Source organism: Rhinoraja longicauda, chromosome 5, assembly GCF_053455715.1.
Source record: "Rhinoraja longicauda isolate Sanriku21f chromosome 5, sRhiLon1.1, whole genome shotgun sequence".
Lineage (NCBI taxonomy): Eukaryota > Metazoa > Chordata > Chondrichthyes > Rajiformes > Arhynchobatidae > Rhinoraja > Rhinoraja longicauda.
The window spans coordinates 87,784,395-87,803,279 of NC_135957.1; the positions used below are offsets into that span (position 1 = coordinate 87,784,395).

The 18,885-nt window shown below is 46.9% G+C and overlaps 1 protein-coding gene across 1 annotated transcript in view; it reads right to left on the reverse strand.

The window, feature by feature from the left end:
- The window catches only part of nphp1 (nephronophthisis 1), a 97,651-nt gene that overhangs the window by 12,686 nt on the left and 66,080 nt on the right, over positions 1-18,885 (reverse strand). The window contains exons 13-18 of the mRNA XM_078400271.1: positions 14,124-14,234; positions 11,201-11,283; positions 8,367-8,443; positions 8,193-8,286; positions 2,785-2,894; positions 595-668 (exon numbers count right to left, since the gene is read on the reverse strand). Of these exons, the coding sequence (XP_078256397.1) occupies positions 595-668; positions 2,785-2,894; positions 8,193-8,286; positions 8,367-8,443; positions 11,201-11,283; positions 14,124-14,234 (549 nt within the window). The remainder of the gene's footprint in view (positions 1-594; positions 669-2,784; positions 2,895-8,192; positions 8,287-8,366; positions 8,444-11,200; positions 11,284-14,123; positions 14,235-18,885) is intronic.

Sequence of the window (18,885 nt, forward strand, 5' to 3'; positions counted from 1 at the left end):
CTTCTTCAGACTGATCCGTTTCGGGTTGAGACCCTTCTTCAGTCTGAAGAAGGGTCTCGAACCCGAAACGTCACCCATTCCTTCTCTCCCGAGATGCTGCCTGACCCGCTGAGTTACTCCTGCATTTTGTGTCTACCTGCGCTATATGCTATGTTTTTTATATATATATAGTTTTATGAACAAGGTTTATTATTTGAAATAAAAATATATAGTTAAAAGTTTGTAAGCAAAAGAACATTTTCACAGAGTATCGGAACCACCAGGGATGAGATGAATGAGAGTCAGGTGGGACTTCCCACAGTTGGAAACACTTGCGGCAAAAGGAAGCTACATTTTTAAGCAGATGTTGGTAAAAGATAACATTCCTGTCCAATTCCACTGAAAGAAAACCAGTAAAACAGCAAATGAAATGGGTTATATTGAAACCTGTTGAATATTTGATGTGTTCATTCCTTTAAGATAACAAGTTCCTTCACTGTCAAATGTATGTCCTCTAGTTCTTGATTGCCCCACTCTGGGCAAGAGACTCTGTGCGTCTATTCTTTCATCACTGTAGCTTTGTGCCAGAATATATAGCAGTAACCAAAGCCTTACCCTCAGAGCATCTACGATGTCAGTTTGTTCCAGAAGTTCTGAGAAGGTGGCCAGCACTGGGTTACAGAGGAGATCTGTAACACACGTAAAGAAGTCAATGCTGATACATGCACTTTATTCAAACATCTCGCATCTCTTTGAGCAAAGCACATTAGACAAAGTCCAAGAACTGTCTCTGTTTGTGATAGATATAAATGACTTGAACGTAAAAGTAGACAGGTTGGTTAATAAGTTTGCAGATGACACTAAGATTGATGGGGCCCCAGGCTGGAAGAATGTTTCTTTCAGCAGCATATTGATCAGCTACAGAAATGGGCAGAGAAATGGCAGATGGAGTTTAATACGAGCAAGTGAGAGGTGTTGGGAGGTCAAATGTAGGGAGAAAGTATCCAGTTAATGGTATGAACCTTAACATCAATGATGCACAGAAAGATTTTTGTGAAAAGCACTTTGGGTTGCATTCAATTGTACGAAAAGTACTATACAAATAAAGTTATTATTATTATTATTATTAGACCAACTATTAAGACCATCTTCCCAATGTTGGGGGAGTCCAGAACCAGGGGCCACAGCCTAAGAATAAAGGGGAGGCCATTTAAAACTGAGGTGAGAAGGAACTTTTTCACCCAGAGTTGTGAATTTGTGGAATTCTCTGCCGCAGAGGGCAGTGGAGGCCAATTCACTGGATGAATTTAAAAGAGAGTTACGTAGAGCTCTAGGGGCTAGTGGAATCAAGGGATATGGGGAGAAGGCAGGCATGGGTTACTGATTGTGGATGATCAGCCATGATCACAATGAATGGCGGTGCTGGCTCGAAGGGCCAATTGACCTCCTCCTGCACCTATTTTCTATGTTTCTATGTTTCTATTCTGAATGAGCTGTAACTTGTTGGTGGATTTTAAAGGCAGACGGGTACAATAAGGCACTACTTGGCATCATGTTCAGCATGGACATTGTGGGCCGAAGGGCTTGTACCTGTGCTGTACCGTCTACGCCTGTATGATGCTGCCACAGCCACTCACTGCATGAATTAATTCAGCAATCTGCTTGAGGTAAAATGCTCTGCTTTTAGAAACACACGAGACAGGCGCCGGTCCTCCCACCGGGGGGGGGAGGGGGAGCGCATTTATTAAAGTTTAATTGTTTTTAAAATGTAACAAAACAAGACCGCAGAGGAATGGTGGGTACGGTGGGCGTATAATTGTAGCGCTATCGTGTACCGTTATGGTGTATTTCGGGCATGTACTAAAATGCAATATATATAAACATAGCACAAAAAGTAAGGAAATTTGTGTTTGGTAGATTATTTCTTCAGAGCTGAGTATATGGGTTGCGCCCATGAAAAATTTGCCAAATCTTCTCTGCCAATGCCAAACAGCTTATTCTGCTGTTGCTATTGACTCTTGTTTTGAGCTTCTGGTACCCCCAGGTGCTGACAAGAATGGGATGCCATCCCACAACAGTGTGTGACCAGGCTGGTGACCAGCATGAGGAGGAGGAGGTGCCAGGCTGTTATGGCTGTGTATGGTTCTTCCACACGCTACTGTGGCTCCTGTTCATTAAATGAATAAATTGTTAAATTGCCAATATGTCTTGTTTCTTCAGACTTCAATCATCCAATCCACCAAACAACACCGAACAAGAGTCAATGGCAGAATAAGCTGTTTGGCATTGGCAGAGAAGATTTGGCAAATTTTTCATGGGCGCAACCCATATACTCAGCTCTGCTGCTCATCCCACAAATGCATGTTCCTTACAAATGTGGCACCATTTAAAAGGGAAATAAACAGGCTTTCCAACGGTATAAGATTTATTGCCAAGAAGCATTGTTACAACAAAGAAATAATCTACCAAACACAAATTTCCTTACTTTTTGTGCTATGTTTTTTATATACATACACCGACCGTCGGTAGGTACTCACCACTGCTGACCGGGAGCACCCCACAAGCCTTGCCGTTTCAGAGATGCTCTGACCCAGTCGTCTGGCCAGAACAATTTGGCCCTTGTCAAAGTGGCTCAGGTCTTTATTCCTGCCCATTTCTCCTGCATCGGTGTATGTATGTACGATGAGAGTTTTAGATTTATGATGATTGAACATGTCCCCAGTCTAATACATTGGAACCTGCTGACACATAGTGAGTTTCATGTGTGGGGGAGTGTTGCAATGGCTTGTGACCCAGTATTCTCACCAGCACTGAGCATATGAATTCTCTCTTCAAGGGCCTCCGCAAGTAACTGTCGATAATAGGCCAGTAGGTGGGCGTAGCACTTGGGACCAACCAGAGTCTCTGGAAGCAACCTGCAAATAATGCAAGAATTACTTCATAGGGGCAGAACTTTAACTGTTGCACCACATTCCCAGGCTCAACACCTCCACAGTTTCACCCTGGAAACACTCAGCAACTCAGGCAGCATCTGTGCAAAGAGAAAGAGTCACCTATCCATGTTCTCCAGAGATGCTGCCTGACCCGCTGAGTTACTCCAGCACTCTGTGAAACGTCACCTATCCATGTTCTCCACAGATGCTGCCTGACCCGCTGAGTTACTCCGGCACTCTGTGAAACGTCACCTATCCATGTTCTTCACAGATGCTGCCTGACCCACTGAGTTACTCCAGCACTTTGCGTCTACCTTCGGTGTAAACCAGCATCTGCAATTCCTTCCTGCACAAATAGTCAACACTTCAGGTTGAAGACCCTGGAAGGTGGCCAAATGTCAGGATGGAAACCCAGCCTGCAATGTGAAGCCTGTTTCTCTTTCCACACATACTACCTTGGTTGCTGAATGTTTCTGGCATTTCGCTTGTATTTCAGATGTGCTGCACCTAGTTTTCTGATGATTTTTCAATTGTTCCCCAGGTGCTGTACATCCCATTTATTGTGTTTCCTCTGCCGTCTTTAAACCTGCCCAACTCCACATAAAATTCCATTTGTCATTTTTGTGACCGACTGATTGAACTATCTATCTTCACCGAGAGTTGATAAATGACAAGCAGGCAGTGATGCCGTGACAAACAAAAACCTATTATCTCACAGCATCCATTTACACGTTTCTCAGAATAAAAATCATGGTTGAGCTGTCTTTTACATAGAAACATAGAAAATAGGTGCAGGAGGAGGCCATTTGGCCCTTCGAGCCTGTACGCACCGCCATTCAATGTGATCATGGCTGATCATCCACAATCAGGAACCTCTGCTTGCCTTCTCCCCATATCTGAAGAAGGGTCTCGACCCGAAACGTCACACATACCTTCTCTCCCGAGATGTCACCGCCCCGCTCCCCACGTGACCTCACCCAGCCAGCGGCCACGTGCTCCCGCTCCACCAATGGCAGCTGCCCGGGCCGGGAGGCGGGTTGCTATGCAACCACCGTTAGCCTAGACTGTCTGGAGCTAAAATGGCGGAAACCTCGAGTGTCGGGACCTAAACAGTTGGGGCCTACAGTGTCCGGGCCTACAGCGTCCGGGCCTACAGCGTCCGGGCCTACAGCGTCCGGGCCTACAGCGTCCGGGCCTACAGCGTCCGGGCCTACAGCGTCCGGGCCTACAGCGTCCGGGCCTACAGCGTCCGGGCCTACAGCGTCCGGGCCTACAGTGTCCAGGCCTACAGTGTCCGGGCCTACAGTGTTGGGGCCTACAGTGTCGGGGCCTACCACGTCCGGGCCTACAGCGTCCGGGCCTACAGCGTCCGGGCCTACAGCGTCCGGGCCTACAGCGTCCGGGCCTACAGCGTCCGGGCCTACAGTGTCCGGGCCTACAGTGTCCGGGCCTACAGTGTCCGGGCCTACAGTGTTGGGGCCTACAGTGTCGGGGCCTACCACGTCCGGGCCTACAGTGTCCGGGCCTACAGCACCCCCCGGGTCTAATACGGGACAAGGGCGGTCCAGTACGGGACAAAACTATTTAGCCCAAAATACGCGATGTCCCAGCTAATACGGAACAGTTGGCAACCCTACTAATACCCCCTAATCCAGGCAGCGTTCTGGTAAACCCCCTCTGCCCCCTCTCCAAAGCCTCCACATCCTTCCTGTAATGGGATGACTACAACTGCACACAAGAGTCCAAATGCAGCCTGACTATAGTCCTAGAAAGCTGCATCAGGCCTTCCTGACCCTCATACTCATTGTCCCAGGCAATGAAAGCAAGCATACCATATACCTTCTTTATCACTCTATCTACTGAGGTCGCCACTTTCTGGGAGTTATGGACTTGGACCCCAGAGAAGCAAGGGACTGCAAAGTTTACACAAAGTGCTGGAGTAACTCAACGGGTCAAGCAGTATTTCTGAAGAATATGGATAGGTGACGTTTAGGGTCAGGACCCTTTTTTCTGCCTAATTGTAGGGGCGGGAGAGTAGGCAGGAACAGGCTTTAGACAATAGACAATAGACAATAGACAATAGGTGCAGGAATAGGCCATTCGGCACTTCGAGCCAGCACCGCCATTCACCGTGATCGTGGCTGAACAATTATAAATGGACCAGACAAGCTAGATGCAGGAAAAATGTTCCCAATGTTGGGGGAGTCCAGAACCAGGGGCCACACAGTCCAAGAATAAAAGGGAGGCCATTTAAAACTGAGGTGAGAAGAAACTTTTTCACCCAGAGAGTTGTGAATTTGTGGAATTCTCTGCCACAGAGGGCAGTGGGGGCCAATTCACTGGATGAATTTAAAAGAAAGTTAGATAGAGCTCTAGGGGCTAGTGGAATCAAGGGATATGGGGAGAAGGCAGGCACGGGTTACTGATTGTGGATGATCAGCCATGATCACAATGAATGGCGGTGCTGGCTCGAAGGGCCGAATGGCCTCCTCCTGCACCTATTGTCTATTCTATCATGGCTGATCTATCTTTCCTTTGTAACCCCATTCTCCTGCCTGTTCCCCACAAACCCTGACACAAATACTAATCAAGAATCTATCTCTCTCTGCCTTAAAAATAAACTTTGATGGCCTCCACAGCCCTCTGTGGCAATGAATTCTACAGATTTACCACCCTCTGATGAAAGAAAATTCCTCATCATCTCCTTCCGAAAGGAAAATCCTTTAATTCTGAGGCTATGACCTCTGATTCTGAGGCTATGAACTCCCACATTCCAAAGATGTGTAGGTCTGTGGGTTAATTGGCTTCTGTAAATTGCCCCTTGTTTACACCCCTGTGTGCAAACTATTTGCGTCCTCATACGAATTAGTCGCCCCTCATTCAAGTTGCTCAAGTCATTCATGGTGAAGCAGCGGTGGAGGACACCGACACCATCGCCAGGCTAGGCCCACCCCTGCAACTCCCACCCAGTGCCGTCGCCACGACAACCGGCCTTCAAGCCCAAGGCAAGACCAACGTGTGGGAAATGTCGTAGAGTCAGAGGGAAGGAGGAAGCACAGAGGGGGAGCAGTAAGAATGTCGTAGAGTCGCAGGGAAGTTGTCAGAGTGAGGCCCAGCACAAATTGGAGGAACAGCATCTCATATTTCGCTTGGGTAGTTTACACCCCAGCAGTATGAACACTGACTTCTCTAACTACAGGTAGCCCTTGCTTTCCCTCTCTCTATCCCCTCCCCCTTCCCAGTTCTCCCACTAGTCTTCCTGTCACCGACTACATCCTATCTCTGTCCCACCCCCTCCCCTGACATCAGTCTGAAGAATGGTCTCGACCTGAAATGTCACCCATTCCTTCTCTCCCGAGATGCTGCCTGACCCGCTGAGTTACTCCAGCACTCTGTGTCTACCATTTTGAAAACAATTTTGGACTTGAAGGCTGCAATGTGGCAACTCTTGTGTACGCTCTTGTACTGAGTATGAGTGTGCCTAATGTACAGCAGGAACGTCCCTGAACTGTATGCAAAAAAACAATCTCACTGTCCTCAGGTATACATGACAGTAGACAATAGACAATAGGTGCAGGAGGAAGCCATTCGGCCCTTTGAGCCAGCACCGCCATTCACCGTGATCATGGCTGATCATCCACAATCAGTACCCCATTCCTCCCTTCTCCCCATATCCCTTGATTCCGCTATCTTTAAGAGCTCTATCTAACTCTCTCCTGAAAGCATCCAGAGAATTGGCCTCCACTGCCTTCTGAGGCAGAGAATTCCACAGATTCACAACTCTCTGACTGAAAAAGTTTTTCCTCATCTCCGTTCTAAATGGCCTACCCCTTATTCTTAAACTGTGGCCCCTTGTACTGGACTCCCCCAACATTGGGAACATGTTTCCTGCCTCTAGCGTGTCCAATCCCTTAATAATCTTATATGTTTCAATAAGGTCCCATCTCATCCTTCTAAATTCCAGTGTATACAAGCCCACTCGCTCCATTCTTTCAACATATGACAGTCCCGCCATCCCGGGAATTAACCTCGTGAACCTCGTGGGCAGTAAAGTACCATCGAATCATTACACTGTAAATAGTTGAGATCCCAACATCAATCTCTGTTACAGAACTGCGAAGGACCTTTTTGGCACAACTCACTATTTTCTGTTAGTTAACAAATCCTTATCAAGGTAACACCTGCAGCCTGATGAGTATTTAACGTTAATACTTCACCTAATCAAAATCCCTTTTGAATGTCCATATTCACGAGATCTACTGAGATGATTTCATCTATCCTGCTGATGATATTTTAGTGGTAGGTTTATGAAGTGGTGACACTAGAGACTGGAGCAAAAAAGCAAACAGGGAGCTAGAAGCCAGGTGTCAAAACAGAGCGTGAATGCTCTCTCTTTGCATAGATTTCACCGCTGACACAAACCATGCAGATTTCAGCAAAATGTAGATTTTCTATAAATCAAGAGTCAAAGAGCGTGGAAACATGGTCTTCGGCCCACTAAAGGTTCGTTGACCATTTACACTAATCCCACCTCTTGCTCCTACAGTCACATCAGTTCCCCAAGGATTCCACCACTCACCCAGACGCTCGAACCACAGAACAGAGAACAGTGCGGAGAGACACAAAAAGCTGGAGTAACTCAGCGGGTCAGGCAGCGGCTCTGGAGAGAAGGAATAGGTGACGTTTCAGTTCAAGACCCTTCTGCCGACTGAGATTCAGGGGAAAGGGAAACGAGAGATATAGAAAGTAAATAGAATTGGGCGGTCACGGTGGCGCAGCGGTAGAGTTGCTGCCTTACAGCGAATGCAGACCCGGGTTCCATCCTGACTACAGGCGCTGTCTGTACGGAGTTTGTACGTTCTCCCCGTGAGCTGCGTGGGTTTCCTCTGAGATCTTCGGTTTCCTCCCACACTCCAAAGACGTACAGGTATGTAGGTTAATTGGCTTGGTAAATGTAAAAATTGTCCCTAGTGTGTGTAGGATAGTGTTAATGTGTGGGGATCGTTGGTCGGCGTGGACCTGGTGGGCCGAAGAGCCTGTGTCCGCACTGTATCTCTAAACTAAACTAAACTAATGAATGAAAGATATGCAAAAAGCAAGGATGATCAAGGAAAGGCGGCCCATGGTCCATTGTTGGTGAGGGCTCGCTGATAACGACTTATACAGACAGTGAAACTCAACAGTACGAGAGTGAAACGAGCACGATATCTAGGGTGGGGACGGAGGCAAGTACGCAAGCCTTGCTCGATATCGGAAATGTTACGGATCAGAACTACCTACTTCAGGACGTTTCTCAAGTAGCCGGTCGGTGGTTTCAGCTTCACCAGGAGTTTGGGTTGCTTCCTGAACACCAACATCTGCTCCAAAAAGTTAGCTAAAGCAACAAAACAAAACACCATTAGAACAGAGTTGAAGGAACCAGAAATATCTGCATAAAATATGAATATGCCATACCTCTTCGATTGAGCATTGGGTCCACTTCCAAGCCTTTTTCATAAGGTGTTCCACCATTTAATACAACTTCATAGGTTCTTTATTGCAGATAAAGACATGAAATATATGGTATAAGGCACATATTTTTCATTTTGATATTTTGGAGTCCAAAGAAATCCAATACAATTATAATTATTACATTTGTGACAATATTATCTATCAAATGTTCCCAATGTTGGGGGAGTCCAGAACCAGGGGCCACAGTCTTAGAATAAAGGGGAGGCCATTTACAACTGACGTGAGAACAATCCTTTTCACCCAGAAAGTTGTGAGTTTGTGGAATTCTCTGCCATAGAAGGCAGTGGAGGCTAATTCACTGGATGAATTTAAAAGAGAGTTAGATAGAGCTCTAGGGCTAGTGGAATCAAGGGATATGGGGAGAAGGCAGGCACAGGTTACTGATTGTGGATGATCAGCCATGATCACAATGAATGGTGGTGCTGGCTCGAAGGGCCAAATGGCCTCCTCCTGCACCTGTTTTCTATTGTCTATTGTCTGTTAAGGTGCCAGTCCTGTCTCTCCCTGAGCCTATGTAAAATCAATGCAATTCTTTTACATTCCACATGATGTTACCAGGTTGAAGAGAATGCTCAAAATAAAAATCTGCTTCTGGGAAAGTCACAAAATCGCCATTAATTACGTCAGTATGAAGAGGATTTGGTTTATTTTCATTCATTGAATTCTGCTGCAGTCTTCTATTGAATTGAATGAAAAGGTACAGTATGGAAACAGGCCCCCTGGCCCACACCGGCCATCCACCGCCCGCTCACACCTGCTCTGTGTTATGCACTCACAGGGTGAACTTGCAAAGCCCACACTGCTACACCGGAGGCTGGATTGAACCTGGATCAGTGTGGGAAAGAAAACTGCAGATGCTGGATTAAATCAAAGGTGGACACAAACTGCTGGAGTAACTCAGCGGGTCAGGCAACATCTCTGGAGAGAAGGAATGGGTGACGTTTCGGGTCGAGACCCTTCTTCAGACTGATGTCAGGGGAGGGGGCGGGACAAAGATAGGATGTAGTCGGAGACAGGATGACTAGTGGGAGAACTGGGAATGGGGAGGGGATGGAGAGGGAAAGCAGGGACTATCTGAAGTTAGAGAAGTCAATGTTCATACTGCTGGGAAACGTCACCCATTCCTTCTCTCCCGAGGTGCTGCCTGACCTGCTGAGTTACTCCTGTATTTTGTGTCTACCAGGGACCTGAAACGTCACCCATTCCTTCTCTCCAGAGATAGACAATAGACAATAGGTGCAGGAGAGGGCCATTCGGCCCTTCGAGCCAGCACCACCATTCAATGTGATCATGGCTGATCATTCTCAATCAGTACCCCGTTCCTGCCTTCTCCCCTTTTTTTTCCCCGTTTTTCCTCATCTCTGTTCTAAATGGCCTACCCCTTATTCTTAAACTGTGGCCCCTGGTTCTGGACTCCCCCAACATTGGGAACATGTTTCGTGCCTCTAATGTGTCCAACCCCTTAATAATCTTACATGTTTCAATAAGATCCCCTCTCATCCTTCTAAATTCCAGTGTATACAAGCCTAGTCGCTCCAGTCTTTCAACATATGACAGTCCCGCCATTCCGGGAATAAACCTAGTGAACCTACGCTGCATGCCCTCAATAGCAAGAATATCCTTCCTCAAATTTGGAGACCAAAACTGCACACAGTACTCCAGGTGCGGTCTCACTAGGGCCCTGTACAACTGCAGAAGGACCTCTTTGCTCCTATACTCATCTTCCCTTGTTATGAAGGCCAACATTCCATTGGCTTTCTTCACTGCCTGCTGTACCTGCATGCTTCCTTTCAGTGACTGATGCACTAGGACACCCCGATCTCGTTGTACGTCCCCTTTTCCTAACTTGACACCATTCAGATAATAATATTCTGCCTTCCTATTCTGCCTGACCCGCTGAGTTGCTCCAGCATTTTGTGTGTACCACCTGTTTAGCAGTGATTCTACAAGCTATGCCACTATGGTCGGGACCCTTCTCCAGACTGATCCTAAATCAGTCCATCGCTCCACAGATACTGCCTGCCCTGCTGAGTTCCACCAGCACTCTGTGTTATGTATATAATTCATAGGTTAATAGATTAATAGTAGAAAAAATGGGTTTTTTCCCAGCTGTTAACAGGAACTGAGCCATCCTACTAACAACCAGAGAGCAGACCTGAGCTACTATCTTTCTCATTGGTGACCCTCGGACTATCTTTGATTGGACCTTACTGGCTTTACCTTGCACTAAACTATTCTAATGCCTGCCTCTCTGTTGTAGCATGTACTAACTTCCCTTATCATGCATCTTTACGCTGTGAATCCAGAACCAGGGGTCACAGCTTAAGGATAAGGGCGAAGTCTTTTAGGACCGAGATGAGAAAACATTTCTTCACACAGAGAGTGGTGAGTCTGTGGAATTCTCTGCCACAGAAGGTAGTTGAGGCCAGTTCATTGGCTATATTTAAGAGGGAGTTAGATGTGGCCCTTTTTGCTAAAGGGATCAGGGGGTATGGAGAGAAGGCAGGTACAGGCTACTGAGCTGGATGATCAGCCATGATCATATTGAATGGCGGTGCAGGCTCGAAGGGCCGAATGGCCTACTCCTGCACCTATTTTCTATGTTTCTATGATTGTAATCATGAATAGTCTTTCCGCTGAATGGTTAGCAACAAAAGCTTTCAACAAATAACAATAAACTAACAAATAAAAGCTTAAATAAAAAACAATAAACTAAGCTAAACTAAAATATTTGCATTTAATTCTCGGAACTGATATTTATCAAAACCCTTTATTACCTGTGGGGAACAGGAACTCCATCAGTCGTAAAGAGTGGCAAAAAGACCCATCCACAGCTCAAATCCCCTTGGTGACCGGTTGACTAAAATGTAAAAGAGATTCAGTCGGAACAAGAGGAGCTGATTAGTTCAGTTCAGTTCAGTTCAGATATACAGCGCGGAAACAGGCCCCCCGGCCCACGCCGACCAGCGATCCCCGCACACCAACACTATCCCACGCACACCAGGGACAGGCTTTACACTTACCAAGCCAATCAACCTACAAACCTGCACGCCCTTGGAGTGTGGGAGGAAATCGAAGATCCCGGACAAAACCCACGCAGGTCACGGGGAGAACGTGCAAACTCCGTACAGACAGCACCTGTAGTCAATTACTTCTTCACTTAGCTGATTTATTGAATGTTTGATCATCGCTAGTTATAACTAAAAGTTTGAAGAAGGGTCTCGACCCGAAACATCACCCATCCCTTCTCTCCTGAGATGCTGCCTGACCTGCTGAGTTACTTCAGCATATTGTGAATAAATATTCATGTTTGATCATCGCTAGTTATAACTAAAAGTCTGAAGAAGGGTCTCGACCCAAAACGTCACCCATCCCTTCTCTCCAGAGATGCTGCCTGACCCGCTGAGTTACTCCAGCAGTTTGTGTCTACCTTCTATTTAAACCAGCATCTGCAGTTTTCCCTCCAACGCAAGTTATAACTAAATGTATTGCAATTTACCAATCTAAATTAGTCGAAATGAAAGTAAATTGGAAACCCTGTGAACCTAACATGAAAGTGACAACATTTAAAAGACATTTGGATAGGTACATGTGTAGATTCAGAGTCATACAGCAAGGAACATTTTTGAGGCGGAGATTGACAGATTCTTTATTACTGAGGATGTCAGTAATTTAAATATTTATTCATGAGGAAAAGTCATAGATTTCCGCAGTGAATAATCTACATAATTGAAATAACACGTAGAGATATACATTCTTGATTAGTGCGGGTGTCAGGGGTTATGGGGAGAAGGCAGGGGAATGGGGTTGAAAGGGAGAGATCGATCAGCCATGATTGAATGGCGGAGTAGACGACAGGCCAAATGGCCTAATTCTACTCCTATCACTTATGAACGTGAAACAGGCCCTTTGGCCCAACTCGTGCATGCTGACCAAGAAGCCAGTGACATTTGCCCGCACGTATAGTGCAGGTAGGAGCGACTAGGCTTGTATACACTGGAATTTAGAAGGATGAGAGGAGATCTTATCGAAACGTATAAGATTATTAAGGGGTTGGACACGTTAGAGGCAGGAAACATGTTCCCAATGTTGGGGGAATCCAGAACAAGGGGCCACAGTTTAAGAATAAGGGGTAGGCCATTTAGAACTGAGATGAGGAAAATCTTTTTCAGTCAGAGAGTTGTGAATCTGTGGAATTCTCTGCCTCAGAAGGCAGTGGAGGCCAATTCTCTGAATGCATTCAAGAGGGAGCTAGATCGAGCTCTTAAGGATAGCGGAGTCAGGGGGTATGGGGAGAAGGCAGGAACGGGGTACCGATTGAGAATGATCAGCCATGATCACATTGAATGGCGGTGCTGGCTCAAAGGGCCGAATGGCCTCCTCCTGCACCTATTGTCTATTGTCTATTGTTTATTGGGATATGGGGTAAACACGGGCAGGTGCGACTAGTGGAGATGGGGCACCTTGCTCAGCATGCACGAGTTGGGCCAAAGGGCCTGATTCCGTGCTGTATGATAATAACCCTAAGCATCTCATAAGTGATAGGAGCAGAATTAGGCCATTTGGCCCGTTAAGTCTACTCCGCCATTCAATCATGGCTGATCTATCTCTCCCTCCTAAACCCATTCTCCTGTCTTCTCCCGACAACCCCGGATACCCGCACTGATCAAGAATGTTTATCTCTGCCTGTTGTTTCAATTATGTAGATTATTCACTTTGCGGAAATCTATTACTTTTCCGAATGAATAAATATTTAAATGAATAAATTTGTATTGAGAACCAGAGGACATCGGTTTAAGGTGAAGGGGAAAGATTTAGTAGGATCTGAGGGGTAACTTTTTCACACAAAAAGAGGTGGGTGTGTGGAACGAGCTGCCAGAGGAGATAGTTAAGGCAGGTATTATCGCAACGTTTAAGAGGTACCTGGATAGGACAAGTTTAGCGGGATGCTAGACGGCCATGGACCCGTTGTGTCCAAGCGTCTCCTGTGGGCCCAGCAACCCTCCCCCAACTGATGACCTGTGGACCCGTTGCCAGCCGGAGACTCTCCCCCGGGGCTGGGGGTGGGCGAGGGGGGAGAGGGAGCCACTCACCCCGGCCCCGGGCAGCCATCGCGGCGTCCAGAGCCAGCCGTAGACCCGTTGGGTGCAAACCTCTCGTGCAGCGGCAGCTCGGCGGCGACGGCCGTTGCTTTGAGCAGGAAGAAGCCCCGGCGGGCAACCAGCTTACTTTCAGCGCACTCGCGGATCCGGCAGCCATCTTACGCAAGTATTAGATCAACGGGCCCCAACTGTGCAGGCGCGGACACGTTGGGTTACCATTGTGACGTCGAACACGGACGTATTACTGCGCAGGCGCGGCTGACGGGCACGGCAGGCGGAAAAGGGGTTTATTATTAAAGTTTAAAAAGTGAATAACTTAAAAAATATAACAACAATATATAGATGGAGCAAACACAAGCAGGTGGGACGAGTGTAGATGGGACATGTCTGTCAGTGTGGGTAACATAGAAACATAGAAAATAGGTGCAGGAGTAGGCCATTCGGCCCTTCGAGCCTGCACCGCCATTCAATATGATCATGGCTGGGTGGTAAGTTGGGCCGAAGGGCCTGTTTCCATGCTGTGTGACTCCATGAACCTAAATGCTTTAATATTGTTCTGAAGTTGTAATTATGAGTAAATTAACACCGGACAACTCACGTGATAAATGTAGGTGATGCCCACTTCAAACAGAATACCGATTTCAGGAGACTGAGAGTTTGACCTCACAAAACATTCTCCATCCAACAGGCTGGGAAGTATACCTGTCACCTACAGCAGGGCAGAAAATTAAACATCTTATCACTCTTTTGATACAATAACTATCAACCACGAATAACTACTGGGAAACAAGATAAGAGGGTTATCTGCATTTACAATCAGCTTTAAACAAGATTGACTTCCTTTGTAAAGTTGAAACGTAGGAAAAATTTTCCCAACGTTGGGGGAGTCCAGAACCAGGGGCCACAGTCTTAGAATAAAGGGGAGGCCATTTAAAACTGAGGTGAGAAGGAACCTTTTCACCCAGAGAGTTGTGAATTTGTGGAATTCTCTGCCGTAGGATGCAGTGGAGGTTAATTCACTGGATGAATTTAAAAGAGAGTTAGATAGAGCTCTAGGGGCTAGTGGAATCAAGGGGTATGGGGAGAAGGCAGGCACGGGTTACTGATTGTGGACGATCAGCCATGATCACAGTGAATGGCGGTGCTGGCTCGAAGGGCTGAATGGCCTCCTCCTGCACCTAGTTTCTATGTTTCTATACAACTATATAATTCACAGATAAGAATTTATAATCAGAGATAAGCACAAATGCATTTGCTATCATTGAACTTGCTGTGGAAATCTACTTAGTTATTAGGGACATTGAGTGGCACATCGCAGAAACAGGGGCCAACTCGTCCATGTCACCAAGGTGCTCCACCTACACTTGTCCCACCTGCCCACCTTTGGTGCATATCCCTTTAAACCTTTCCTATCCATGTACCTGTCCAAGTGTCCATTAAATGATATTACAGTACCTGCGTCAACTACCTCCATAAACCCACCACCCACTGTGTGAAAATGTTATCCCTCAAGTTCTTGCCCCTTTCACCTTAAACCATTGTCCTCGAGTTCCTGGGTAGAGACAAAATGCTGGAGTAACTCAGCAGGTCAGGCAGCATCTGTGGAGAACATGGATAGGTGACGTTTCACAGAGTGCTGGAGTAACTCAGCGGGTCAGGCAGCATCTGTGGAGAACATGGATAGGTGACGTTTCACAGAGTGCTGGAGTAACTCAGCGGGTCAGGCAGCATCTGTGGAGAACATGGATAGGTGACGTTTCACATAGTGCTGGAGTTACTCAGCGGGTCAGGCAGCATCTGTGGAGAGAAGGAATGGGTGACGTTTTGGGTCGAGACCCTTCTTCAGACTGATGTCAGGGGAGGGGGTGGGACAAAGAAGATTTCTGCGAGTTCATGATTCCCCTACCCGAGAGAACAAAACTCTGTGCATTCATGCTACCCATCCCCCTCGCGGTTTTACACACTTCGATAAGATGGGTCCTCAGCCCCCTGCACTCCAAAGAGTAAAGTAAGAAAATAACTGCAGATGCTGGTACAAATCGAAGGTATTTATTCACAAAATGCTGGAGTAACTCAGCAGGTCAGGCAGCATCTCAGGAGAGAAGGAATGGGCGACGTTTCGGGTTGAGACCCTTCTTCAGACTGATGTCAGGGGGGCAGGACAAATGAAGGATATAGGTGGAGACAGGAAGATAGAGGGAGAACTGGGTAGGGGAGGGGAACCACGTGCACCTCCTCCAACCTCATCTATTGTCAACCTCATCTATTGCTGCTCTAGATGTCAACTTCTCTACATCGGCGAAACCAAGCGCAGGCTCGGCGATCATTTCGCTCAGTCCGCCTTAACCAACCTGATCTCCCGGTGGCTGAGCACTTCAACTCCCCTTCCCACTCCCAGTCTGACCTTTCTGTCATGGGCCTCCTCCAGTGCCATAGTGAGGCCCACCGGACATTGGAGGAACAGCACCTCATATTTCGCCTGGGCAGCTTGCAACTTTAGATAGTTCCTCTGTCCCTCTCTTCCCCTCCTCCTTCCCAGATCTCCCTCTATCTTCCTGTCTCCACCTACATCCTTCCTTTGTCCCGCCCCCCTGACATCAGTCTGAAGAAGGGTCTCAACCCGAAACGTCACCCATTCCTTCTCTCCCGAGATGCTGCCCGACCTGCTGAGTTACTCCAGCATTTTGTGAAATAAATACCAAAGAGTAAAGTCCTGGCCTGCCCAAGCTCTCCCTGCAGCTCAGCGCCCTCGAGTCCTGGCAACATCCTCATAAATCTCCGCACCCTTTCCAGCTCAACGACATTTTTACTATAGCAGGAATAGTTATTATTCACAGAGGATGTAGGATGTAGTACGAGAAGGACCAGAGGACATAGGTTCAAGGTGAAGGGGAAAAGATTTAATAGGAATCCGAGGGGTAACTTTTTCACACAGAGGGTGGTGGGTGTTTGGAACAAACTGGTTGAGGCCGGAACTATCCCAACGTTTAAGAAAAAGTTGGACAGGTACATGGATAGGACAGGTTTGGAGGGATATGGACCAAGCGCAGGCAAACATAAACCTAGAAAATAGGTGGAGGAGGCCATTTGGCCCTTCGAGCCAGCACCACCATTTATTGTGATCATGGATGATCATCTACATTCAGTTACCTGTGCCTGCCTTCTCCCCATATCCCTTGATTCCACTAGCCCCTAGAGCTCTATCTAACTCTCTTTTAAATTCATCCAGTGAATTGGCCTCCACTGCCCTCTGTGGCAGAGAATTCCACAAATTCACAACTCTCTGGGTGAAAAGGTTTCTTCTCACCTCAGTTTTAAATGGCCTTCCCTTTATTCTTAGACTGTGGCCCCTGGTTGTGGACTCCCCCAACATTGGGAACATTTTTCCTGCATCTAGCTTGTGGGACTAGTGTAGCTGGGACATTGTTGGCCAGTGTGGGCGAGTTGGGCTGAAGGGCCTGTTGCCATACTGTATCACTCTATGACTCTCAGGAATCTGAAAATTTCCAACGCATTACATATTCAGAAGTCTACAAAGAGAACCATAGGGAAAATGTTAAGACAGTGATTGATACATAACTGAAATAATGGTTTGAAATCCACCCAGAGAACGTAACTGTAAATGAAATTACCCACATCAGCATCATCTGCAACGCTTTGCAATATTCTAATCATTCCCATGGCAAAACATGGGGGCAAGGCCTTTGTGGAAGTTTTGCATAAGGGAACAGTGACAAATGCTGTGTGATTTCCACGTCCTTCAGGACACGGATAACTAAATATCATGACAGGAGGATGTGGAATTTGCATACATGAATGCGTTAATCTAAATAAATTAAATTACAGGCCCCAAAGGAAAGAAATAGCTCCTCTTAGTTCAATTATGTATATTGTTCACTTCAGGGAAATGTGTACAAAATCATGAGAGGAATAGATCGGGTAGATGCACAGAGTCTCTTGCCCAGAGTAGGGGAATCGAGGACCGGAGGACATAGGTTCAAGGTGAAGGGAAAAAGATTTAATAGGAATCTGAGGGGTAACCTTTTCCACTCAGAGGGTGGTGGGTGTATTGACCGAGCTGCCAGAGGAGGTAGTTGAGGCTGGGACTATCGAAACATTTAAGAAACAGGTTAGACAGGTTTGTGGGTTATAAGCCAAACACAGGAAGGTGGGACTAGTGTACATTGATACATAGACAATAGGTGCAGGAGGAGGCCATTTGGCCCTTTGAGCCAGCACCGCCATTTAACGTGATCATGGTTGATCATCCACAATCAGTACCCCGTTCCTGTCATCTCCCCATATCCCAGTGTAGATGGGGCATGTTGGCTGCTGTGGGCAAGTTGGGCCAAAGGGCCTGTTTCCACGCTGTATGACTCTAGATACACACAAACCAGCCTCCCCTCCATTGACACTTCACGCTACCTAGGGAAAGCAGCCAACATAATGAACAACCGCTCCCACCCCCTCATCCCCTCTCCTTTCGAGCATAAGATACAAAACCTGGAAAGCACAATCGAGCAGATTCAAGAACAGCTTCTTCCCCTCTGTTTTCACTCTCTTGAACAGAGCTCGCACATATACGGATAAATTCATGTCCATAGGTTCAAGGGGCAGAATTAGGCCATTTGGCCCATCTACTCTACTCCGCCATTCAAATCATGGCTGATCTATCTCTCCCTCTCAACCCCATTCTCCTGCCTTCTCCCCATAACGCCTGACATAGGAAAATTACCAATCTTCCAATCCAAGGTAACACAAAATGCTGGAGTAACTCAGCAGGTCAGGCAGCATCTCAGGAGAGATTCCCCTACTCTGGGCAAAAGACTCTGTGTGTCTACCCGATCTCAAAGTCAAGTCAAAGTCAATTTTATTGTCAATCCTCAGCCAGTTTACACAGACAGAAAATCGAAATACCGTTTCCCACAATCCCGAGGAACAAAGTGCATAAAACTAAGTTAAAATTAAAAAGGCACAGCAAACAACAATCAACATAAAATATAAAATATAAAATATAGTCACTTCAAATGCGTTAAAAAAATATTTTTTTAAAGTGTCTGGTGCTGGATGTGCGTGTGTGTGGGGTGTTAAAGTCCAGGTCCAATAGGGGCAGGGGAGAGAGGAGGAAGGGAGGGGAGAGAGTTCAGCATCCTGACAGCCTGGTGGAAAAAACTGTTCTTTAGTCGGGTGGTGCTTGACCTCAGGCTGCGAAACCTTCTCCCTGAAGGCAGGAGGGTGAAGAGGCTGTTGGAGGGGTGGGAGGGGTCACCCACAATGCTCAATGCTTTGCGGGTGAGGCGGGTGGTGTAAAGGACCAGGAGTGTTGGGAGTGAGGCGCCAGTGATCCTCTCAGCAGTGTT